The sequence below is a fragment of the Sander lucioperca genome, chromosome 17 (assembly GCF_008315115.2).
Source record: "Sander lucioperca isolate FBNREF2018 chromosome 17, SLUC_FBN_1.2, whole genome shotgun sequence".
Taxonomy (NCBI): domain Eukaryota; kingdom Metazoa; phylum Chordata; class Actinopteri; order Perciformes; family Percidae; genus Sander; species Sander lucioperca.
The window spans coordinates 9,571,320-9,597,645 of NC_050189.1; the positions used below are offsets into that span (position 1 = coordinate 9,571,320).

General features: G+C 42.6%; 3 protein-coding genes across 4 annotated transcripts in view; 2 read left to right on the forward strand and 1 right to left on the reverse strand.

Moving 5' to 3' along the window:
- The window catches only part of LOC116053083 (mucin-2-like), a 183,976-nt gene that overhangs the window by 95,432 nt on the left and 62,218 nt on the right, over positions 1–26,326 (reverse strand). The gene's annotated exons all lie outside the window — the stretch shown is intronic.
- LOC116053078 overlaps positions 1–26,326 on the forward strand; it is a 65,740-nt gene that overhangs the window by 25,537 nt on the left and 13,877 nt on the right. The window contains exons 30-33 of the mRNA XM_035993669.1: positions 1–1,113; positions 1,213–1,309; positions 1,599–1,724; positions 2,002–2,322. The exon at positions 1–1,113 is cut by the window's left edge and continues 2,334 nt beyond it. Of these exons, the coding sequence (XP_035849562.1) occupies positions 1–1,113; positions 1,213–1,309; positions 1,599–1,724; positions 2,002–2,322 (1,657 nt within the window). The remainder of the gene's footprint in view (positions 1,114–1,212; positions 1,310–1,598; positions 1,725–2,001; positions 2,323–26,326) is intronic.
- Positions 10,446–26,326, forward strand: part of znf638 (zinc finger protein 638) — a 32,203-nt gene continuing 16,322 nt past the window's right edge. The window contains exons 1-14 of the mRNA XM_035993682.1: positions 10,446–12,432; positions 15,149–15,210; positions 15,289–15,327; positions 15,706–15,900; positions 16,117–16,595; positions 17,926–18,008; positions 18,105–18,218; positions 19,057–19,167; positions 19,265–19,420; positions 19,515–19,641; positions 21,073–21,269; positions 22,724–22,785; positions 23,075–23,098; positions 23,603–23,796. Coding sequence (XP_035849575.1) covers positions 10,579–12,432; positions 15,149–15,210; positions 15,289–15,327; positions 15,706–15,900; positions 16,117–16,595; positions 17,926–18,008; positions 18,105–18,218; positions 19,057–19,167; positions 19,265–19,420; positions 19,515–19,641; positions 21,073–21,269; positions 22,724–22,785; positions 23,075–23,098; positions 23,603–23,796 — 3,697 coding nt within the window. The 5' untranslated portion in view covers positions 10,446–10,578. The remainder of the gene's footprint in view (positions 12,433–15,148; positions 15,211–15,288; positions 15,328–15,705; positions 15,901–16,116; positions 16,596–17,925; positions 18,009–18,104; positions 18,219–19,056; positions 19,168–19,264; positions 19,421–19,514; positions 19,642–21,072; positions 21,270–22,723; positions 22,786–23,074; positions 23,099–23,602; positions 23,797–26,326) is intronic.

The window sequence follows — 26,326 nt, forward strand, 5'->3', positions numbered from 1 at the left end:
CAGAAGAAAGACGTTAAAACAACTATGAAAGACACATCAAAGGAGGGTGAAAAAGTGGCTGATGAAGAAGAGGCGACATATCAGATTCTTGATTCTGTGGAGGACGAGGTGGTTAACGATCAGCCCCCCACAGGACAGTCGGACGAGAAAAATTCCAACAACAGCGACGAGCAGACGAGGAAAAGTGAACCTCTCGCAGGAGCACCCAAAACCGAGGAGGAGGAAGAGCCGATGTATCAGATCATAGATTCCCTGGAAGACGATCAAGGTCAGGAAGAGCTGACAGCCACAGAGAACAAGACAACAGATGAAAAGAAAAAAAAAGAGGAGGCATCAGCTGAAAAAGAAGACACACCAACGCGTGGTGCCACAGTTGTGGAAGCGTCTGAAAAAGTTGTCGTCATGGAGGAGACTCCTTATCAGATAGTTGATGACTCAGAGGAGACAAATGGCCGTCCATCTCCTGCAGAAGGGTCTGTTACGGGAAATAAGAAAGTGGACAAATCAACAACTAAAACCCAGAGTGCTACCGCCGTGCTTGAAATCGGGAGCAAATCGCCAGGGAAAGACGACGTAACTGGCACTCTGGTGAACCTGGACCAAGTGAGCGAGGAGGAGGATGATTACCCCGACGACACCGCTGAGGAGGAAGAACTGAGAAAGCGACAAGCCGCCGCAAAAGAGAAGCTGGTCGCCAAGGAGCGGGAAGCTAGGAGGACCCGGGAGAGGGAGGAGAGGAGGACCAGGGAGAGGGAGGAGAGGAGGACCCGGGAGAGAGAGGAGAGGGAGCGAAAGAGCCGGAGCAACAGCAGAGCAGGTGGGGGAGAGACGAGGAGGGCGAAGGAGAGGGGGAGGGAAAAGGGTGAGTCGTTGGAGGTAGATGCCAAGGAGCTGGTGACTCTGGATGAGGTGGGAGCAGATGAGGCTGGAGAGGAAAGAGCGCCAGAGAGCCGAGAGTTGGATGGGGAGATCACGGAGGGGGAGCTGCAAGCACTTGTCACTCTGGATGAGTTCGTAGAAGAAGAGGAGGAGGACGGAGAGGCCGAGCAGAGCACACTGGAGACCCGCCCACCCAGCCAGGAGGACGAATCAGAGGACTTCTTAAACTCAGAGGTAAAGGTCAAGATATTAACCTTAAAGCCAACTATAAAAAAAACAACACTAACAGCTCTACAATTACAGATGCTAAAGATCTCTTGTGTCTGTTTCTAGACTTTGGTGACTTTAGATGAAGCTGGCGATGATGAGGAAGAGAAGCCGGACGAAGAGAATTCTGAGAAAACTTCATGTACCGTCAAACACAATACAGGTGAGTGTTGTTCCGTCCATACATAGTACAGTATATTTGCACAGGTACAGTACACACTCCCGCACTATGAACTGGCTCTGCTACTGAACATAGGTTTAGTACACAGTAGAAAACAGCATGAATGACAGTGACAATGTTAAGGTGGTTGCTTCTTTTTCATATCTGTTACTTATTCAGTCTCTCTTTTAGTGTTTGTTTTTTTTTTGGCCAGTGGGAAAGGGATACGAGTGTCCCAGTAAGTGTGGGTGAGTGACCTTGCACAATGCCATTGCTTTTTTTTTGTGTCCAGTTATGGAGGAAAGTCTGAACTTTGTGACGCTAGACGAGGTGGGAGTGGTGGAAGAGGAGGAGGAAAAGGAAGCTGTAAAAACCAGGACAAGAGGACGTGGCAAGAAGAGAACCAGACAGACCCCTGGTAACACACACACACACATACATTTATATCTTTTATACAGTCATGTCAAATTGGAGGTTCAGTATTTTGCACAAGGGCACTTTGTCGTGCGGACTGAGGAGCCGGGGATCGAACTGCAAGTATTCCGACTATTTGACGACCCGCTCTACCTCCTAAGCCACAGCTGCCCCCTTTCCAGTGATCAAGCTCTAAAACATGACAATTAGTTAATTCGGAGTGTTATTTTGCTGTTTGCTTTTCATTTGTTTGCTCGACCGATCATTATCTTTTACCACAGTGAGAAAATCTACCAGAGGGAAAACCGTGACTGCAATAGACGAGAGAGAACAAGAGCTGGAACCAACTAGCACTGATGTTCTGCCTCCAACTCTACTCGATGCCTCCTCCTCACTGGACAATGATCCGTCTACGTTGTCAAGTGACGGCCAGCCGGAGATCCAGAAGACCGAGGTAGAAGCGGCGAGCCCAGCTGACATGGAGGCAGCCTCTGCTGGGCAGGAGCTGCAGCCGGAGCACCCTGAGAACCAGACACTGGAGGGATGTGTGGAGGAAGGAGAGCAGGAAAAGAAGGAAGGACGGAGCAGGGCGGACCTTAAAGGTACAGAGAGCTGAACGAATAGACTAAGCCCACATTGAGCTGGTATTTTGGACCAATGAAAATGCATCTTTCTGATAAAGTGGATGAAATACTTATAAATGCTTGTTTTAAATTGAATGCAGCAAGTAAACAATTATTACCGTCATTGTGTTATGAACGTGCTAAACTATCCGGGCTCGTTAAAACCCCAAAGACCACCGCTACTAAAGGTTAACCTAGCAGGTAACAAAAATATCCCTCTGCCTCCTTTTCCCTACGTGTTGCGTTCAACGTGAGCGTGTGACTAACCAGCCTGGGTGAGTGCAACGCTTTCCTGCTTCTGGAGGGGTTTGCGTGGTGTCACTGACTGACTCACCTCACACTCTGCATAGTTCGCGTTCAGACGACGACTGCCTCGGGGACCGCTCCGTTGCTTAATATGCTGCGTTCTGTCGGCGTCCTTGCTGGGCCAGCCCCGCTCCTCCTTTGTTGTAGCTGTTCAGATTTTAAAAGGTGTATATACAAAAGTTTGTAGTGTGGGAAACAAGAAAGTCTTTTCGGTCCTTTGTCTTCCTTAAGGCCTGGACACACCGAGCCGATAATCAGCCGTCGGACAGTCTGGCGAGGTCAGTGACTCGAGTCTGTTCAGTGTGTTCCGTGCCGTCGTCCGTTTGAGGGGCCGCCGTCCTTCATTTTGGCCGATTTGACATGTATAATCGGCGGGGCGAGCACTGCCGGCAGTCAGACTCAAATGACCCATCTGATTGGTAGAGTGCTAACCCGGAAATGGGGAGCGGGATGAGTGTGACTAGAGTCTCTCAAAATCTGACGAAAATCTTTTAAACTGACCTTTGTTGATCTGAAATGAAGACAGATTCAGCAACTGCATGGCCTATTTCTCACTTAAAATGTTTTCAGAAACACGTTTCGGTGAACTATTTTAGTACAATATGAGATCGTATTCTGAACAAGCCGCCATGACAGTCTGTCTTTGAATTTCTGGAGAAACCAGACCCACGTGATGCGTTCGTCCAATCAGCTGCCGGTTTTCATTTTTAGGCGACAATACAGATTAGCACCGCCTGCTGTTATGGAGACGTATTACGTCTCATCGCTTTGGTGTGTTCCGAGGCACTTCTTTGACCAATTTGGGGAGACTGATCAGCCCAACTGCCTTTACTGACGACGTTTGGCCGTCTGGTCGGTGTGTCTGGGCCTTTAGTGTTGTTCATCTAGCGACGTCTGCTCTACAGCCGTTTGGTTTTTGGCATTTTTTTGCTTGAAACAATGAAGCGCATAACCAAATTTGTGGCAGAATAAAAAGAAAAAAAACTTTTGTTTAATATCAGTGTATGATTGTTGGGGCTTACGTGATTCAAAGATTGATTGTTCCTTCTCTTTTTTAGTTGTGAGTAAACTGAGGAGGGAGCCTGTTGGACCTGAAGCAAAGCGATCTCGTTCTCAGTCTCCTTGTGTTGTTATCGACGTCAAACTGCCGCCATTCAAACCCAACAACCCCCTCGGTGAGACCCACGAACACACTCCTACTTAATTTTAACGACAGGAGATGCAGATGTTTTTTTTTCACACTTTCCTCCTGTTTCACTTCGACTGTCTCCCTCTTCAGGTCAGGAGTTTGTGGTCCCCAAATCAGGCTATTTCTGTAATCTCTGCTCCGTTTTCTACCTGAACGAGAGCACCGCAAAGGACCTCCACTGCAGCAGCCAGAGACACTACGACAACCTGCAGGTAAACACAAACACATACACAAAAATAAACAATAAAACACACTCACCTGGCCTTACACTGTGTGTGTTCTCCCTTCTCTTTTTTTCAGAAACATTACCAGAAACCATCAAGAAGTTCCAAACAAAGTTCTCAAGGCTCCGTTTCTGATTGATCCCGACTCCAACTTATGACTTTTTGTTGTCATAAATGTGAAAAAAAGGAAAGCTGGGCCAGCGAAACGCCAGCAGCTTTACACATCAATGTGTATAATAAGCCATGTTGGTCATAACTAATTGCTGTCTGGCATCTTTATTCATATAAATGTCTAAAGTATACATCTACCATAATACTTAATAAACATTTTAGCATGCATTGCCCCCGAATGGGTTTCAAACTCCCTCCAACTCTACAGTTTTGGTGCCTTGCTCTGCCTACAGTCACACAGACGTTTGTGTTGTGGAAAAACCGGAAACGAGCAGAGTTTCATCATAAAGTTTGTAATGGTTACATGTTTGGATGTTTGGAACTTCAAAAGGTGCTACATGACCTCTTTTACTCATCCATAAATAATTGCTACAGGATTAAAAGTATGCATTATAAGAAAATGGGAATTCAAGCATGAATTCCCATTTTCTTTTGCTGATTTTCTTGAATTATTCTAAAATAAATTTGGATGGAAACTTTACTGCAGGAAGCAATGGGACTGAGGAAGAATGTGGTTTTAATAACAGTACTTAACTTTCTTTTGCGCACTGTAGTAAAATAAACCATTCAAAAAAATCCAAGTAAATTAGCATTAGCATAATTAAATGTTATAACATTTTGACATTTTTAATCCAGCATGTAGCACCTTTAGAAGAACGAACTGTTACTCTTGGAGCGTATTAACTTGTTTTTAAAATTGTATGAATGATGCCTAGACTGTAATTTAGCACATGATGTATAAAGGTCATAAGTGTTAACTTTAGCTTTATTAACCATGCAAGTGCAAATTCCCGTCACTGTTAGGTCAGATGGCTCAGCTTGAATTTGTAAAGAACTAACCACAGTTTCTTAACTGTTAAACAAACAGCAAGGTTAAATGTAATGAGAAGTTTTTTTTTTGTTTCTCTATGAAACCAGTTTCCTATTGTTTTTCCTTTGGAGATCTCTTTTTTTCTTGTGAATTTACTTAACTATCAAATTAACAAAAAGCATAGGGTATTTTATGGGATGTATTTGTTTTTCTCTCATTTTGAAACCGTATCTGAAATGGCACGGCATGGTTTCTGCACATGCAGGTGTGACATGCCATTTTTATTCTGTGATTAAAATTATCTCTGGTAAATCCTGACAAGTGTGTGTTTGTGCGTGTGCACAATCTGACATTTTTGACGAATTTAAACATGTAGGAGTTTACTGTACTGAACGCAGCAACATTCTGTGAAGTGAAAGGTAGCTGGTTTGATCGACTTGGTTTCTAAATTTTTATTTAACTCCCAGAATTTACGACATTTGGGTGCCATTTCTTAATGAAATAAACCAAAACCAACACTTTGTCATCATTGTTGATTAGTTTGGACAAACCTATGGTCTGATATTAACTGAGTGCTATTCTGGGGTGGTGTACTATCAATCGGAAGTGAAATTAGTCTGTGTAAACAGGGGCATTCCTTTTTAAATCAGCCTGAATGGGAGTTAAAATATAGCCTGAATTGGAGATTTCCAAGGGCTTTTATTTTGAAATCATACATCACAATGGTCTGAGTGCTATTCTGAGGTAGTGTGCTATCAATCGGACGTGAAATTAGTCTGTGTAAACAGGGGCATTCCTTTTCATATCAAACTATAAGGATCTATAGGATCCATATCAACCTCAATACGAGTTAAAATATTAACCTTAATTGGACGGCAGGTCAGATGGTCTTCAAACGTTAGCGCTTTTACTCTGAAGGCCACCCTACAGGAAGTCTCTACGAAGTTGAGATTACCAAATTCTTTGCTTCCTTCTCACGAAGACACATCGAAGATGAGAGACGTACATACGTAACGGAAGGTATGCGACAAAACATTGTTATTTAAACACGAAGTGAAATACTGTGCATTGACAGTCGCTGCACCTGTTGTTTGTCAAGCGAAAACCTTTTGTTTATAACCCTTCCCGGAAACTACTGTCACTGTTAGTGTAGTCTCGTATTGGCAGACTGTTAGTGTTGGCTAGCAGGAGCTCGTATGACTAGTGTAGCCATGCGCTTTAAAAGTGATCAGTAAAATCTTGGAGACCCAATGGAGAGAAGTTAGGATTGGATGGATGTGATGTTAACAGGTTTGTCTGTTAACAGTCACACCTGAAAACTCTTCAGTCAGTTAAGTTATTAACTTGCAAAGGATATTGGAACATATGTATGCATTGGTTTAAGTTAAGTGTAACCCCAAAGGAGTTGTTTCTTGTTCAGGAGTCGTACATTCGAAAACGTATATAATATTTCAACATGTTATGATACTTGTTCAAAAAAAAAAAAAAAAAATATAAGAAGCAGAGTGGACATGGTTATGCAAGGGAATGGATACATTACACAAAATAATGTAATGCATTAATTGCAGTATTTTTTTTCAGACTGTGTAAGAAAGGTGTTGATTTAGTTTAGAGGCCTTATTCATGTTGTCATCTTGTTCATTTTATATTTTATCGTAATATGAGACTAACTATCGTCTTAGATTTTGAATATCGTAATATGACAGAAATGTCTTTTCCTGATTTTAAAGGGTGCATTACAGTAAATGAATGTCATTTTCTGAACTTACCAGGCTGTCTTAGCTGTTCTATTAATTGCCATAACTAAAGCAGAGATGTGGACTCGGTGACTTGGACTTGAGTCACTCACACAGTTTTTATGACTTGCGACTTGACTTGATAAAAAATAAATGACTCGAGACTTGACTTGAGGCATGATGATTCGGATGACTTGTGTGTATTCATAAGCTTAAATGTTAGCTGTAAATATAAAATAATATGATTTAATGTCACATTTCTGTCTAACAAGTATGCTTTGCAGCGACAGCAGCGCAAACTGTGAATCATGATTGGATGAGTCAAAAAGCTCCCCGGTATATGATTGTCATGATTGGATGACGGCCTGTCAGTCAAACTCCTTGCTGTGGCAACATGCAGAGCCATGTCTTTCTCTATCACTCTGGCAACATGTAACATCAAAGACCTCTGATGAAGCCTCATTAGTTGGACCAGTCTACCACAATAGCTGCGTCTGTGCCACGTGTAATCACTTTTGGATTTAAAAATGTCATGCAAGAAGGAAAAAGCAAACTGCTGAATGCAAAACCTGCTCACCAAAAAATTCGGACAGCCAGGCTACAACCTCAAACTTGTTTGTCATTTAAAAAATCATTCTGATCGGTAAAGTGATTTTGGATTTGATTGGTGTAAAGATAATTATTTGTCAAAGAATGGACAAAATCACTGGAGTTGTTTCTTTAAGCTTATTTTAATTGCGCAAGCAGAGTCAGTTTACAGCACTTCAGCGTAAGTACAGAAAATGACTGAACAGTGGCTTTTTAAAGGAGTTGGGAATCAAGTTAGTTATTCGGTTCATGCAATCAGTAGCTTTCTTGTTATCTCTGGTCAGGCCCGGAATCTACTCCACATTATGCGCTCTGCTCTCAGGGTTGCATTCTGTGCTCCTTGCAAGGTCACTCAGCTTTCATGATTAACACATGAAAAACAGAAATACTAAAACAGCAGTTTGGATGCCAATGGTTTAACAAAGAAACTGACGCAAAACCTAATCTAAGCATAATTTTTCTAACAATTGGCCTTAACTTAAGGACTTGACTTGACATAATCTGTGAATTGACTGGCCCCACCACGCAGAGCACCGTAGCCGGTGTCGCAGAGCTCTGTAGCGCCTCAACACATATACTAACTGCCGCTGATACGACGAGCTGTGACGGATGTCACAAAGCTCTGTAGCATCTTAAACAACTAGCAACCGCCGCTCTATAGCACGGAGCTCCTCTTCGACATTTTTTACCGCTAGTTACTAACGAAGGAACTTGCTACAGTTATGCTACATTCACGAGACCATGGAATGCTAATGTATGTTACTCAGCAACAGGTGAAAATAGGGGCAAGGTTGCACGACTAAAGATAAAATTAATTAAAAAAAATTGGTGAGAAGTGAATTGTCTGTATGTGTGAAAACAGCTTTATCTTTAGCTTTATCAGCTTTATATATATATATATATATATATATATATATATATATATATATATATATATATATAGCATAGTTATATAATTTTGTCATTCTTTCAGGGTGGGCGGGGGTAGGGGAAACACTGCCATAGTTTTGAGGATTCTACTCCACTCTTGGAGAATTGCTGCGTTGTACCTGTTGTGCCAGACTCTGACCTAGGTTCTGTCTTTCTGAATGAAAAACTGCACTTCTCTGTAATTGGACATATGAGGGGCAAGAGTAGAAGTGCCTGGAAGGTTTTGGAATAAAGGGTGTGAATATTTTTGGTTCATTATGAAACTGTGGCGGGCCTACCTAGTAGGTAATTATTGGGAAAACGCTGGATTAGTCTTGGAGAATGAGAACCATGCAAGTTTTCCTTTAGTATCAAAGAGCAAAAAAATTGCAGCATAACGTGTTTGAGTTAATTTGCCTTGACATTGCACGTCATGTAATGTTACTATTGCGCATGCACACATCACACTGTCTATGCTGGAACGATACTGTGCAGCCCTAGTATAATCTGAGTGACGTTCTGAAATGGAAATTGCAGTTGTGATTGTGTTATATTTTGCCAATATCCTTTATCTGTATGCAGATGCCATTGTAAACTATTTCCACCAGAGATGAGCATGGGAAGAAAATAAATGAATTTGTGTCTCTTCTGGATGTTTTGTGTTAACAGCAGTGACCTTGTTTTCTCCCTCTATCTTTCCATTGCATTATCTGTTCTTCAGTCCCTCCAGGATTTTGCAGTGTCGGGCGCCCGGATAGCTCAGTTGGTAGAGCGGGCACCCATATATAGAGGTTTACTCCTCGACGCAGTGGGCCCGGATTCGACTCCGACATGCGGCCCTTTGATGCATGTCATACCCCCCTCTCTCTCCCCTTTCATGTCTCCAGCTGTCCTGTCGAATAAAGGCCTAAAAATGCCTACAAAATTATCTTTAAAAAGGATTTTGCGATGTCACGATCACAACAATTCACGCAAAGTCAACCAATCACCGCAACTTTGCCGCAAATTTGACCAATAACCAGAGTTTCCCGCGACTTCAACCAATCACAGCAGTCCCACGTGCCAGACTTGGCTTCAGTATGTGACCCTGAGAGCCACTGACCAAGCGGGAGTGACAATGGGTTGACGTAACACCAACGCCAAATTAATTTCCTTGTTTCTGATATGAAGACAAGACGTGTGTGACTCGAACATCTCACATTTACCAACAAAAAGTACAGTGAAAGACTGTGCAAAACGTTCCTGACCGTCCTGCCAACCTGTATACATTTTAACATCAATGTACGCTAAAACGTTTTTTCACTCAAAAGTCGCTGAAAGCTGCTGCTGTTTCAATCCTGTCGGCTTTCTGCAGCGGGTGGGGCTGCTGCTCAGTTCCCCACGTGACTGACGCACGCACACACACACACAAACGCATACACGGTGGGTGCAGGAAAAACCGGAGATGAGACGTATAGGATGACCTAAATTGAGGACAGCTACGCTCGTTATTGTAAGTGCAATGATAAGTTAAAGTACTTTATCAAACCGTATGAATGTGTGTCCCAGCCCAGGATAGGAAATTAACTAACAATGTAAAGATCAACAAGCCACTGACAGATATGTTAAAATTTGATTCATTCAATAAATTATTTTTCAAAGCCATTTTCATATTATACCAACATTTACAGCATCCTGAGCCTTATTGTTAAGGTTACTAGGAAAACTCAGCCCAGAGTAGTTTTATTCTCCCCGAAACAAGTTTCCTTTTTATTTTTAAACAAGTATACCAAAAAAAAAAAAAACCTGCAATTTTCACTGTCTCTCGCAACTTCATTGCAACAAAAATACAAAAGACATCGCAACTTGTATCGCAATTTTTTACAAAAGCTCCCGCAAAATCGGGCATTTTGTGCCGCAACAATCTCAAAAAAAGGCAGTGAAATCCTGGAGGGACTGGTTCTTTCTTGCTAGTAAAGACATGGAAGTGAAACGGACAAAATGAATGTGTGTCCGACAGCACAAGAGTAGACTACTCAAGACAAGACCTTCCAGATGATGGATTTTACCCATCCAGGAAGCTGAAATTCCAGTCCCATTTAATAATCCCTACTTTTGTTTTTAACTTTTTAGCCTTGTGCACCTTCTTCTTGGAGGGATCCCAAGGAGCTTGTTGCAGATTTACTAGGATGCTGCCGTTGGCAGCCATGCTGCAACATTGACAGCCAACTCCAACACACCTGCTCCCTACATACCCACAACACCCCCTCCCCAACTGCTGCAGCCATCAATCTCCTTAACCTTCTCAAGATTGCAAACAACATGTCCCATCCCCTGTATAACCCCTATGCCCCTGGGAACCAAAGTTCCACCCAGGGACAGTATGGACTCTCCAGTATACCGGCAGAAAGGGACCCTCAGATGGCATCTTCTCGCCTTGGACCTGGGTCCAGCTTCAACTCTCCTGTGACTTCTTCTGGGACTCCTGCCAACTCTGGGGGAATACTCCCGTCGCTGCTGCCTCAGTCAATGAACTACAGGCCTGAACAGAGTAGGGCCATAATAGACGAGAACATAGAGAGGTCTATAGACATGCATATTAGCAGAGCCAGAGAGGAAGTAAGGCTTCTTGGCAAACCGATGCATCAGCCCATAGACCAGGGCACTTGTTTTACCAGCACTCAAAGGAATGAGTTTCTCTCCTCAGGCACAGGGATGGTCTCCTACCAAATGTCCTCAACCTCTGCCTCTCTAGGACATAGACAATCTGGCGTTGAAAGTTGCAGTAACTCCTTGGACTGGTCATCGAACCTCAACAGGCCCACTGCTGATACCCCCTCAAAATTGTATCCATCATCTGCTTCGTCTAACTATGCAAGTGGTGGTGACGGTAGGTTTAGTGCCTCCAGTGAAAGCAGTCATAAGCAGTCTATTCCAGACAAACCTGCGGCCACTACAGAGCCCAATCGACCAAAGTACACTTCTGAATCAGCTTCTAACATCCTTCAGCACTTTGGACTTGAAAAAGAGGACTTGGAACATCTCATCTCCTATCCTGAAGACCAGATCACCCCTGCTAACCTGCCGTTAATCTTGCGGCAAATCCGCATTGAGAAGACCAAGAGAGCTTCAACTGCAGTTCAGTTAAAACCCTGCCCCAATCCCCAACCCACCAGAAGTGTAAGTGAAATGAACAGTCACAGTTTGAGCAGTTCTGGAGGGGCGGGGATGCGCCAGGAGGAAATGTCATCAGCTGGTCTCCAGCAGAGTAAAGTGATTGACTATGGACATACTGGTAGCAGTAAAGCTAACAGTGGTGAGACTGGAAATATGTTGCAGATAGACACTTGCGATAGTAGCCGACACATTCGAGAACCACTGCAAAAAAATACAACAGAGGTGAAAAGCAGTGCCTTGGGTTCTTTGAGTGACCAGGCGAGTTCTGTTTCCAGCCTCAGCTCTTGGTATAGTTCAATAATGAGCTCTGTGGCTTCCCCAAGCAATGATCAGACCAGACAACTGCAGACCCAACCAAAACAGACTTCCCAAACAGTCCTCAGCTCTTTCTCTCTGCCAAAGAAAGACACCAACATCCGAGTTCTCAAGTCTGAAGCCCCCAAACCCCTTCCTTTGAAAGAACCAGAGGCAGGTCAGCAGTCAATGAAAACCCAACCACCCCCCACTCTGTACCCTGGTGTGCATCCCAGCCAACATGGCCTTGTGCTCTTTGACAGTAATGACGCCAGTGGCGCTAAGGATCAGAGCAAAACTCAAGGACAAAGGTCTACAGTTGCTGAGCAGATGAAAAAGCAGCAGACACAGAAGCAGCCGATACAGCAGACAGAGCAAGCGATGTGGCCTCCAGTTTTTTCTGCTGTGACATCAGTTCCCCCTGCTTCTCAAATCCCCAGCATCACTAATGCCATGCAACGTCCGCTGTTTATCCCTGGTGGTCCTCACCCCAATGCTATTCCTCCAGCTCTGCCTCAGCCAATCCCGGGCCTGATGAACCGTACTCATCTGACGCTGCCACCTTCCAACAGTCAGCCTCCGGCAAAGAGGGCAGTCTCCAAGGGTCTGCCAACGGCAGCCATGATGCATGACTATGCAATGGCCACGCCGAGAATCTTTCCTCATACCTGTACTCTGTGTAACAAAGAATGTACTCGTATGAAGGTGAGTGGAAGTTTGCAGTCTGTTCTCTGTCCCTTTAGGAAATTGTTACTTGTTTATTTCAACATCTAAAATGGTTAGGGATGTCCCAATCACAGTATCAGATCGGAGCCGTTTTCGGCATTTTTTAACTGAGCGGCATTCACCCCGTTTACCTTACTCCGATCACGTACATCAGCTTGTAGTGATCACTGCCTTTGATCACACACGCCCTGCGCCACAGACGCACCCCCAGACTACCTGGATGCCGGCACTTTCAAACCAAGATGGGCGCGGCCACTCACCAGTGTAGGTTAGAGAGTGTCTTCCAGCTTGCCAGCCCTTTGCTTCAAGTAAAAAAGTCTGTCTTTCTTAGTCATCTGTTTTTTACAGAAGCGGATTATTCCAATTCTCCACACTTCTGTGATTCCACCAGGAAATCCAGCTTACAGGCCATTATTCCCTGAAGCCGACATCGGTAAACACGATAAGAAAATCAAAGATTGACTATTAAGCGCAAGAGGCATCACTAACTTTAGTTTTCGTTGTCCAGAAGGAACTTAAAACTGTTTATTCTTTTGGTTGGGGGGTGGGATCCTAAAGAGAACTGTTTTGTTGTTGAGAGAAAAGACTCACTTGCTGCAAGTTAAATGTATTAAGCGTAAGACATGTTTTTGTTGGGACTTAGTATCGGCAGATATTCAATATTTAAAAGATCGGATCGGATCAGCGGGTCAAAAAAATCGGGACATCCCTAAAAATAGTTGTTCTGATTTCAATGTGCTCCAAACTAAATATTTTTTCCAAAATGCTTAAGGATCCAAGTCACAGCTAACTGTTTATTGTTATCTGTAGTTCAAGGTTACAATTTCTGATTTTGATTTGATTGACTTAAAACCCATGATGTCTAGTGACAGATAAAAATCAGTCATTGGTATATAACAGCAATTGATAGGTTTACAGTGACATTAACATTTATCAAACATGCATAATTTGATAAATGATGAGATGTGACCAACTTCTGAGATGGATGTTGAATATGTAACCAAGGGCTTAGAAGACGTGACGAGGAAGATTCTGCAAATCTGAAGAACTATTGCATCGGATAGAAGATGGCGATTTTCCTTTTGCCTCTGCTATTTTGGCTATTGTCCCACTGTCCAGTACTTTTTTGTTCTGTTGGCTAATGTCTCAGCTAGAGTTGGGTACCGTTCACATTTTTATCTGTATCAGTGTCTGCAATTTTGATACTTTCCCTCTGTAATAACAATATTTTCAGTTGTAAAAATGGTAACACTTTATAATAACCATCACTAATAGATGGTAAATTGATAGTTAATTAATCTTTAGTTAATAGTAATTTTACTGTTAAAAGACAATAAAAATATGATTTATAATGTTTATTAATTATAAGTAATGTTATAATTAATGTCATTTTATCATTAGTTTAGTGTCATATACAATAATAAGTTTATAACTTCAGATAAATAGTTAATACTTTGTCAGTGGTTAATAATTGTTTTGTAAACCGTCTATAAACATTATTTGAATGGCTATTATAAAGTTGCAACTAATGCTTATAATAATAATAATAATATGTTAATGATTAATAAATGCTTTATAATGCATCAAGTAACATTAATTTGGCCCCATTAAATCTTTTTTTGGCGATCTATAAAAGAGATGATTATTTGAGCACTGATAATAGCTATCTAAACAATGTTTATAGATGCTTTACAAAGTCTTTATTAACCATTAACAAGGTATTATTTTCATCAGATGCAACTTTATAATAGACATCCAAATAATGTTTATTGACGGTTTATAAACAATTTCTTAATCATGAACAAAAAGTTAATATAATATATAAAACTAATAATTAGCAAACATTATTAATTATGTTGTTAGTTAACAGTAAAATAATTTAATTTAAGTTTAATTAACTATCAATTTACCATTTATTAGCGATGGATATTATAAAGTGTTACCGTAAAAATTATTCCAAACCTATTTATCCTATTAGAGCATTGTTGTCGTCAACAGCACTGCTACAGCTTTTGGCACGCCATTAATATTATATTGCAGCGAACGATGTCTGCGTAAAGTTTTTAAAACTGTAACCAGACTTGCAACCACTTTATCGGCTTTACCGTGACTCATTGTGACCTGAACAAGCTGCAGAGACGATGTAGTTTTCTCTAGGTCGCTCCGTCCGCACCACTGCACGTGTGTGTCTGTGTGTTAGAGCACTGCTCTCTGTCAACATGCAAAAAGGACAGAAATGCTCGCGCTTACAGCTCAGTTACTGAAATTTGGCACCGTTTGATTTAACGTGAATCGGTTGGTACCCAAAAAAGTGCAGAGTTCGGTACCCAACCCAGTTCTCAGCGCTTATTGTTTCTGTTATGTCGGATGACTGCTGTTGGCTGAAGATTTAAAGAAACCAAATATTTTGTTAAGATTTTTTAGACTCTCTTTGATATCAACACAAATTGTTACTTATACACAAAAGCAGATAAATGGAATTGGACACTTGGACTTGAGAGGCTCAACAGACCATCAAAGAAGGACACACTTTAAAAATCTAAGGAACTGTTTCTTTAAGGCTGCTGTAATGTTGAATAAAATATATTTTTTGCCAAACAATCACAAAAATGACAGTTGAGATATTGAAGATGATAACGGTTGGGATGATAATGGGGCCTGTCTTATGGTGTGTGTTCGTTGTTCTGAATACTAGGATTGGATCTCCCATCAGAACACTAGCCTTCACCTTGAGAGCTACAAACTTCTCCGAAAACAGTCAGTCTCTTTTCTTTTAACTTTTTCTGTTTGTTAATTTGAGTCATTTTTTATAATCATTGCCTTTTTTTCCCACAGATACCCAGAGTGGGATGGTGCGATTGAAACCAGGCCCAGGTAAATGTAATTAGCTGGGCAGACACGAGCGATTTTATTGATTGGTTGTGTTAAGGAAAAACTGAAGAGCAGCACAACTCATTTCACATACGTGAAGAAGGTTCAGGAGACACTGATGAATTACACAGAAGCACACGTGTCAACTAACTTCACATGTTTTGATTTTTCTTTCTGCATGGACACAACATGGAACATTCAGGCCCGATTCGACCAGTTCAGGTCTAAAATCCGTCCAAATCCATCCATACAATGTCTGCTAGGCTTTAGTGTTCAAACGTATTGCAACCACACTCCGTTATGAACTAGTACCCTGCTGATTTTGGCAAAATTTATTTTCCTTTTGTTCATTATGCTTTTTTTGTCCATTGTTGTCTTTAGTGCTGCAGGTAAAGATGCCAAGCTCTCCCCCGAAACCTGTATAGTGACTCACCAGCATCGTCACCAGAAAGTCAGGCAAAGAAGCCGCTTCCGTTCTCACTCGTCCAGCCCCCGTCGCCGCCATGGCTCAGAGGGTAGAAGGGAGAAAAGCAGTAGCAGATCGAGTTCGCCGCAAAGCCCCAGATACACTCGCAGGTCTGTGACACATACATTCTGAGATGTGCAATAACATTTCAACAGACCTGATTGTGAAATTACTAAATGTCTTCCTGCAGAACAAATACAATAACTGCATCAACATCAGCATTTTAGCCTCTTTAGATTGGTCAGGCACCCCCTGAGTTAACAAGGCTGTGAAATGTTTGCCATTTTCTTAGATTATCATTGTCATTTCACCTGAACTTTCATCAGGTCCCGGTCTCGTTCTCGTTCCCCATGGTATGAACGCCCTACCTCCTCTCGCTATCGGTCGCGTTCAAGGAGCCGCGAGAGACAATCGTCACTGAGGAGGAGAGATGAGAAACGGTCCTCACCACGGAGGCGAGACGATAGACGATCATCTCCAAGGAGGAACCGTGAGAGGCGATCATCTCCGAGAAGTGGCCGCGAGAGACGATCATCTCCAAGGAGGAGCCGTGAGAGGCGATCATCTCCGAGAAGTAGCCGCGAGAGACGATCATCTCCAAGAAGTAGCCTTGAGAGACGATCATCTTCAAGGAGTAGCCGTGAGAGGCGATCATCTCCGAGAAGTAGCTGCAAGAGACGGTCATCTCCAAGGAGGAGTCACGAGAGACGTTGGCCACCAGCGAGTAGTGATCAGAGACAATCCCCTCAACGAAAAGACTCGTTCAGTGCAGAGAGCCTGGCTGAGAAACTACTGGAATCAACAGGTTTGAGAAATTTAAAGAGCATGTTTAAAGACTTATTTTGTGACCAGAGACCTTTTTTGAAGATTTACATTAAAGATGACTTTCATAGGAAGATTAACATAATAAAGACCATGTCAATCATCTTTCCCAAAAAAATGTTGTGTTTAAAATTGTATTTACCTTTTGCTTGCCTATAGGGGAGAAACAGTGCTTCTTAGGCAAAAATGTGTATTAAAATATGAATAGTACTGTACTTTCCAGTGGTTCAGATGCTAATGAGCTTGTAAACCAAGTAGAAAATATTTTCCAGAGAAAAGATGGTAACAGCTGTTAAGTAAAATCTCAGGAGCAGCACAAGTCATTTCACATACGTGAAGAAGGTTCGGAAGACCTTTGATGAATTACACAGAAGCATTTGATGGAATCTCAATTGAGGATAAAACTGTAGGCAGTGTGTGTGTCTTTCTGAAGTTCCTGTCTTCCTGAAGGTGTATTTAAACCCATGCTGGAGGCGTCAAGTGTAGCTAAATCTTCAATGTAAACAAAGATGTTGCGGGCACCTCTGCCTGGAAATGTTATGAGGTTAAGTTGTACACTGCCCTGATTGAGGCCTGGGTAGCACTTGAAGTTTTTGTGGTTCTGGTGCCGGTTCGGGCCTGGCCCCAGCGGCCAGGGTCGACTTAGGACTAAATCAAGTTGTCTCAGACTGCACCTTGAACCTTCGTGTTCGTTTAATGGTAGGCCAGAAATAACATTCAGGAGTCCTCTAGTTGAAGTCAATTATCTTTAGTGACAATGTTGCAAGTAGTTACAGCTTATGCATAAGGAATCAGACTTCCTTCAAGACAGAAGACAATCCTCTCTAGCCCTACCGCCAACAGCCTTTCTGGGAGTCTGACTACCGTCTGTCATTTCCCTGGCTTTTTTTTTATCCCCTTCAGATTCGTCCTCCTGCAACGGTGTCTGTCCGTCCCCGTCGCCGCTATCAGTTGGACATAATCCAGACGTGCTTTTTTCCCAAGAAAACATTTTTTTGTAAAAGAAAAATGTTTTATAAGGTGCACTCTGCTCCAGGCATTCTGCACTTATCTTATCTTTTACAGGCCAGGAAAGAGGGGAGAGCAAGGTCACCCATGGCTCGAGGCTTTTACTATTACAGAATATATTCTACACTGCCTCAATTTACATAACAAATTCCACCACAACAGCTAATGAAGTAACAATCAAAAAAGCTGTGATCACTTAATGATAAATATGATCATTAACTCTACATTTCTCATTTTGCAACAGAGACTGCAACAACCAAAACGTTGAGATTTTGTTGACACTCTTCTTGTCTTCGTCCCTCTAGCTTTGCAGTCTCTGTCAAATCAGTCTGACCTGGAGGCCGTGGTTAAAACTCTGGCTCCTGCCTTACTGGCCGAGCTAGCCAAGATGAAACCTTCCTCATCTTCTACTGCATCTTCCTCATCCATCTCCTCTACAGCAAAGAAGAAAGAGTTACCTAAAAAGCTCTCTAAAATAGCCAAGATGAAACCTTCCTCATCTTCTACTGCATCTTCCTCATCCATCTCCTCTACAGCAAAGAAGAAAGAGTTACCTAAAAAGCTCTCTAAAATAAATCTCAGCCTGCAGAAGGGAGAGGCAAGTTCATCCACTTAACGCTTTGACCAAAAGACAGATGCATAAAATTGTACATTATTACCGGTGTTGGGCACGTTACTTCCAAAATGTAATACATTATAGATTACTAGTTACTGTCATTTAAGAGTAATTAGTTATATTACAATATTACTGTCTCTGAATTGTAATGCTTTACACTACTTTTGCATTACTTTTGAGTTACTTTTTCCAAAATAACAGCGGAAGTATGACTTGGCAGTTAGCTTGTGAATTTCACCACGGGGTACATAAAATCTTATCTTTATCCACTTTAATACATCATAGTTTATTCATAATAGTTTAATTAATGTGAAAATGCAAAGTAACTAAAGCTATAACATGAATAGTGAAGTAAAATGTACAATAGGCCTACTTGACTTCGAATTGTGGTGGAGTAGAAGTATAAAGTAAGAGAAAATGAAAATACTTAATTCAAAGTACCTTACAATTGTATTGAAGTACGGCATAGTTACTTTCCACGCCTGATAAAATGTAATGCTATTATGTGTAGCAAGCCTAAACATTAATTTCTGACATGTTTTTACTGAGATTGTAACGGGCATAATATTACCATAATTTAATAATAAGAATTTAATTAATATATTACTGTGTTACAGCAAAAAGGAATACATTACTTCAATTGCGTTACTTTTGTAACACGTTACTCCCAACACTGTTTATTACAACATACAAAGCAAAAAATCATGTTGCCTGAGATGAAAGATTACATAAAGTTTAAATTGACAATAACTTTCAATAATACGTTTATAAGACAATATTTTTGGTCTAAGTTTGTGTTTTTCTCCCTCTCTTTGCTCAGTCTGGTAAATCTTCAACCACAACCATGGTGCAACCACAACAGGTTTTTAGTTCTGTTCAACTTTTGAAGCACAAATCAAAGTCAATTGTACTGTCTGATTCCAAACTGGAAGTATGTAAAGAGAGTGTGATGTGTTTTTGCTGCCCAAGTCTATATTTGCTAATGCTTAACTTAACAAGTGCATATAAATGCAATTTCTCTCATCCAGTCTCAAGAAAATAAACCAACATCATCCTGTGAAAAAACAAAAACAATCCTCCTCAACAACATTTCATTGAGTGAGTCCAATCAGCTCAGAGAAGTTTTGAAAAAAAATAAATCTGTCAAGAACGTCTCATCTCCTCAAGTGCCTCATCTCAACAGGGTATAAACAAACATATATAAGTACTTATGTTTTAAGTGACTTAAGAGACCTGTTAGTGTAACCTGTCACATATGTGTGTGCTTGTGTGTCTCAGGTATTTATAGAATTTGAGTCCACTCGTGATGCTGATCAGCTCGGAGTTTGGTTGAGTCACCTCAAACAACCCCCTGGCTATGAAGTCCACAGGCTGGCAGTACCATACACCAGCTGTACATCACTACGTAAGTCTCTGTTTTGGGACATAAAAAGAATGTACACAATAGATGTAGGCCTAGAAAGTTTAGTTTTTCAGTTTGTAAGTAAGTTGATGCAAGGGGTCAATTGGAGTCCCATCTGGGATACTCTACCTTGATTTAGATTGATTCATTTTTTTGCTAAATGTTTGTTTCTTAAAGGGTTGATAGAATGGTTATATAGTGTATTTCAGACTGTTCCTTAAGGTCTCCTAATAGGGTATGTAACATTGGTTGGGCTGAAAATGGCCCGGGTGCTGTTCTATGCTCCCTAATGCAACCCTGTGAAATAGCCCTAGAATGAAAGGAGAGATTTTCTTCCTTATATGGTATGCTCATGAATATTTAGATGAGCTGTGCGCTGATTGGTTGGTTTACAACGAGCGAAGTGCACACACAGACACACACACACAGCCCCTCCCCTCTGTGCCCATGCCCGCCCCCCCCACCACAACACACCACACACACACACACACATTGCCTTTTTTTCTCAGCGCCACCTTTCCCTTTTCTTTTTTGGCTTTCCATCACTGTGATTAGACTCACACACTGTCTGTTAATGTTACCGATAGACTTCCAAGCGTACAGACAAGCCCGGCCGCAGTGGCCGCAGTGGCCGCAGCGCCGTGGCTGCAGGAATGGTTGGAACAGCCGAGGCCCGAGAAAATATCCCCGGCTGGCTTCAAACTTCATTTCTGCTCCGACACATAAACTCATCAACTAATGTTACTGTACAAAGCACCAGAGACACAGTTTAGTTACAGTTTAGTCATCCTCCAGTGTGTTGCGCACACACAATGCAAGGTTTCGACACTTTCATTACAACCACTAGTGTTGTTGTAATGTTACTCTTGGGACATAATAATACTCCACTTCCAGACAAGGAATCACAACTCGCCCTGTAGCTAGTTCAGTGTCTCAGCGCGGGGACATTTAGCGGACAGTGAAGCCCACAGGCACACAGACAGAGTTGTAACTACTATGTTCTTATCATGTCTCGTACTGGTGGCTCCACAGCCACTTGTTCCCCGAGGATCCATGTTGGGAACAAAAAAAAAGTTAACGTACCGTGACAGGGCTTGACATTAACTTTTTGAGGCACTTGTCCTTTGGACAAGTACATTGACGTTTCACTTGTCCATGCACAAAAATCACTTGTCCGGGTAAAAATATATTTTTCGCGCTTTGCTAATGCAGAATTTGAACAAACTGTTGAAAGCATCCAAACACTATCAACATTAATAAAATTCATTCATTCAATGCAGACACAGAAGCAGCCAGTATCGCAGATAGAGCAAGCGATGTGGCCTCCAGTTTTTTCTGCTGCGACATCAATTCCCCCTGCTTCTCAAATCACTAATGCCATGCAACGTCCGCTGTTTATCCCTGGTGGTCCTCACCCCAATGCTATTCCTCCAGCTCTGCCTCAGCCAATCCCGGGCCTGATGAACCGTACTCATCTGACGCCGCCACCTTCCAACAGTCAGCCTCCGGCAAACAGGGCAGTCTCCAAGGGTCTGCCAACGGCAGCCATGATGCATGACTATGCTACGGCCACGCCGAGAATCTTTCCTCATACCTGTACTCTGTGTAAAAAAGAATGTACTCGTATGAAGGTGAGTGGAAGTTTGCACTCTGTTTTCTCTCCCTTTAGGACATTGTTGGTTGTTTATTTCAACATCTAAAATGGTTAGGGATGTCCCGATCACAATATCGGATCAGAGCCGATTTCGGCATTTTTTAACTGATCGGGGATCGGCATTCACCCCGTTTACCTTACTCCGATCACGTACATCAGCTTGTAGTGATCACTGCCTTTGATCACACACGCCCTGCGCCACAGACGCACCGCCAGACTGCCTGGATGCCGGCACTTTCAAACCAAGATGGGCGCGGCCACTCACCAGTGTAGGTTAGAGAGTGTCTTCCAGCTTGCCAGCCCTTTGCTACAAGTAAAAAAGTCTGTCTTTCTTAGTCATCTGTTTTTTACAGAAGCGGGTTATTCCAATTCTCCACACTTCTTCTGTGATTCCACCAGGAAATCCAGCTTACAGGCCATTATTCCCTGAAGCCGACATCGGTAAACACGATAAGAAAATCAAAGATTGACTATTAAACACAAGAGGCATCACTAACTTTAGTTTTCGTTGTCCAGAAGGAACATAAAACTGTTTATTCTTTAGTTGGGGGGTGGGATCCTAAAGAGAACTGTTTTGTTGTTGAGAGAAAAGACTCACTTGCTGCAAGTTAAATGTATTAAGAATAAGTTTTAGTTGGGACTTCAGGATTTGGGACGTCCCTAAAAATTGTCGTTCTGATTTTAATGTGCTCCAAACTAAATATTTTTTACCAAAATGCTTAAGGCTCCAAGTCACAGCTAACTGTGCTCTGCTGTTTTGGCTATTGTCCCACTGTCCAGCACTTTTTTTTTTAACTTTTCTGTTGGCTAATGTCTCAGCTAGAGTTGGCTACCGTTCACATTTTTATGTGTACCAGTATCTGCAATTTTGATACTTTCCCTCTGTAATAACAATTTCAGTTGTAAAAATAATTCCAAACCTATTCATCCTATTTACTTAGAGCATTGTTGTCGTCAACAGCACCGCTTTCGGCACGCCATTAAATTATATTGCAGCCAACGATGTCTGCGTGAAGTTTTGAAAACTGTAACCACACTTGAAACCACTTTATCGGCTTTACCGTGACTCATTGTGACTGGAACAAGCTGCAGAGACGACGTAGATTTCTCTAGGTCGCTCCGTCCACACCTCTGCGCGCGTGTCTGTGTGTCGGAGCCCCACTCTCTGTCAACATGCAGAGAGGACAGAAATGCTTACAGCTCAGTTACTGAAATTTGGCACCATTTGATTTAACGTGAATCGGTTGGTACCCAAAAAAGTAGAGAGGTCGGTACCCAACCCAAGTCTCAGCGCTTATTGTTTCTGTTATGTCGGATGACTGCTGTTGGCTGATTTAAAGGTGCAGTGACAGTTGAGATATTGAAGATGATAACGGTTGGGATGATAGTGGGGCCTGTCTTATGGTGTGTGTTCGTTGTTCTGAATACTAGGATTGGATCTCCCATCAGAAAACTAGCCTTCACCTTGAGAGCTGTAAACTTCTCCGAAAACAGTTAAGTCTCTTTTCTTTTAACTTTTTCTGTTCGTTAATTTGAGTAATTGATATGATATAATAGGATCACCAGACTCTTTGAATAGAGCCGGAGCTTGGTACATTAGATTAAAGATTAAAATTAGGGGTATGAAGGGGGGTTAAATTATTTGTATAATTACTCTAATCTGTTTCCTCCCACAGTCTTTGTAAAAGCAGATTGCCTCTGTGTTTGTTAATGCTTTTTCATATTGGATTCTGCCATTCTCCTCTAAACCTAATCTGACTATCTCCTTTTTTTTCCCTCCAGGACTAAAGTTCAGCGTGTTGGGTCGTGAGTATATCACTTTGCAATTGATTTTTGTCAGGTTACGACAGCAACAAAACATGTTTAAGTTGTCAAAACATAACAATGATCAATGTGATGACTGTGATTACCCGCAGGCAGATGCAATGTTTTAAATCATTGTAAACTGATTAATCTTTTTTACCGGGGCTGCTGGTTGGACAAAAAAAAAAACACATTTGACATCGTCAACAGGAACTCTGGGAAAATGTGACATGGCATTTTCTACAATTTCTTCATAGACCAAACGGTTATTGGTGTATTAAGAAAACGATCTTCAGATTAATTGATAATTGAAATAATTGTTAGTTGCAGCCCTAAATTTTGATAGGAAGATAAAAACTCTCAACTCATGACATATATTTGGCATAAAGCATGAGATAACTGAACAATTAATCCCGGGACACTGGATGAAAACTTGTGCTTTATTTAGCCATTTTGTGAGACACTTTTTCATTTGTGACTGATGACCCTTTTGTTTGTAATTTTTAGTTCAAAGAGTCCTAAAACAGTCCTAAAACAGCCTCTACAAGATTCCAGTGAGATCACACTAAACTTTGAACCAGACACACTTGACCTGTCACAACCTGCTCTGCAAACCAGTGAACCTGCTGGATCCACCATTTTTGAACCCACCACAGCAGGACCAAGTGCTACAGCCAAAAGTGACGTAGCAATGAAGGACGGTGAGAAACATGGAACTGAGATTGCCATGGACATTGTTGATCCTATGGCAAAGGAATTATGCAACGAACAATAAATACCGAGAGTACATCAAAAAACATCTGAAGTCCTCCTCCTGCTGCCTTACAATTTTGCCAACAGGCTTTTTCAAATGCTTTTTTCTTTTTTGGCCTTAGATCTTCTAGAAATTGTAAACTGGTCTCTTCTCTTAGGTGTCTGCCCACAAGCCCTGAAAAAGAACAATCTAGACACGTCAATAATAAGCAAATATAGGCTCGTAAACCTTTCATTTATCAAGTAAAATATTTGAAAAAACATCTTAACTTCTTGTCACTACACAACTGTTTTGATGCCTTCCAATCAGGCTTTCGACCACACTACATTAGAGACTGCTCTTCAGTGGCATCCGCTTTAATACAGACAGTGGCAAAATTTAAGTCTTAGTTTTACTGGATCTAAGTGCTACATTCAACACGGTTGATCCCAACTAATTACTAGACTGATTTGAAAACTGGGTTGGACCTTCTGGCACAGCACTAAACTGGTTTGAATCCTACTAAAAGGACAGGCAATACTTTGTGTCTATAGGTAATTATACATCTGAGGAGAAAAATATGACATGGGGAGTTCCCCAAGGCCCCATTTTGGGGCCTCTTATGTTTATCATTCACATGTTTCCAATGGTGTTACAAGATTATGTGAACCTGGGCAGATTGGACAAAAAAAAAACACAGCTTCTAAAGGTTAGCCTAGCTGCTAACATTAATTATATTGTCTCCTCTCCCTGCGTGTGTGCATTTAACGTGGGAGTATCCCACGTTAAAACGTAACCATCTTCGTCTGCTTATCTGGGGTCGGGTTGCGGGGGCAGCAGCTTCAGCAGGAGACCCCAAACACCAGCTCCGACTGGGGGATCCCGAGGCGTTCCCAGGCCAGGTTGGAGATATAATCCCTCCACCTAGTCCTGGGTCTTCCCCGAGGCCTCCTACCAGCTGGACATGCCTGGAACACCTCCCTAGGGAGGCGCCCAGGGGGCACCCTTACCAGATGCCCAAACTACCTCAGCTGGCTCCTTTCGACGCAAAGGAGCAGCGGCTTCCTCACGGATGACTGAGCTTCTCACCCTATCTCTAAGGGAGACGCCAGCCATCCTCCTGAGGAAAACCATTTTGGCCGCTTGTACCCTGGATCTCGTTCTTTTGGTCATGACCCAGCCTTCATGACCATAGGTGAGGGTAGGAACGAAAATTGACCGGTAGATCGAGAGCTTTGCCTTCTGGCTAAGCTCCCTTTTCGTCACAACGGTGCGATAAATTGAATGTAATACCGCCCCCGCTGCGCCGATTCTCCGACCAATCTCCCGCTCCATTGTCCCCTCACTCGCAAACAAAACTCCTTCACTTGGGGTAAGGACTCAGTCCCTACCTGGAGTAGACACTCCATCGGTTTCCTGCTGAGAACCTCGGCCTCAGATTTAGAGGTGCTGATCCTCAATCAGTGCTGAAGGTCACAGGCCGATGATGCCATCAGGACCACATTATCTGCAGAGAGCAGCGATGAGATTCCCAGCCCACCGAACTGCAACCCCTCCCCACCCCGACTACGCCTCAATATCCTGTCCATAAATATTACAAACAGGATTGGTGACAAAGCGCAGCATTGGCGAAGGCCAACCCTCACCTGAAACGAGTCCGACTTACTGCCGAGAACCCGGACACAGCTCTCGCTTTGGTCATACAGAGATTGGATGGCCCTAAGAAGGGACCCCGTCACCCCATACTCCCGCAGCACCTCCCACAGTATCTCCCGGGGGATGGATCCACAAAACACATGTAGACCGGATGGGCATACTCCCAGGCTCCCTCCAGGATCCTTGCGAGAGTGAAGAGCTGGTCCGTTGTTCCACGACCAGGATGGAATCTGCATTGTTCCTCTTCAATCTGAGGTTCCACTATCGGCCGAACCCTCCTTTCCAGCACCTTGGAGTAGACTTTACCAGGGAGGCTGAGAAGTGTGATACCCCTGTAATTGGCACACACCCTTTGGTCCCCCTTTTTGAACAGGGGAACCACCACCCCGGTCTGCCACTCCACTGTCCAAAACTTCCACGCAATGTTGAAAAGGTGTGCCATCCAAGACAGCCCCTCCACACCCAGAGCTTTCAGCATTTCTGGACGGATCTCATCAATTTCCTGTGGAATTGTTTGACTACCTCAGAAACTTCCACCAGGGAAATTGACAACAATGCCCCATCATCCTCCGGCCACCCGGCGCTCGCTGACGAGCCCTCTATCTGGGCCTGGCTCCAGACAGGGGCCCTGGTCTTCCTCTGGGTAGGGTAACTCTACCTCTTCCTTGTTGAATCATAGGGTTTTTGAGCCATTCTTTGTCTGGCCCCTCACTTGAGACCACTTTGCCATGGGAGACCCTACCAGGAGCACCAAGCTTCAGACAACACAGCCCTCAGGTTCATAGGGACACACAAACCTCTCCACCACGATAAGGTGATGGTTCCCGGAGAAGGGAGTGAGA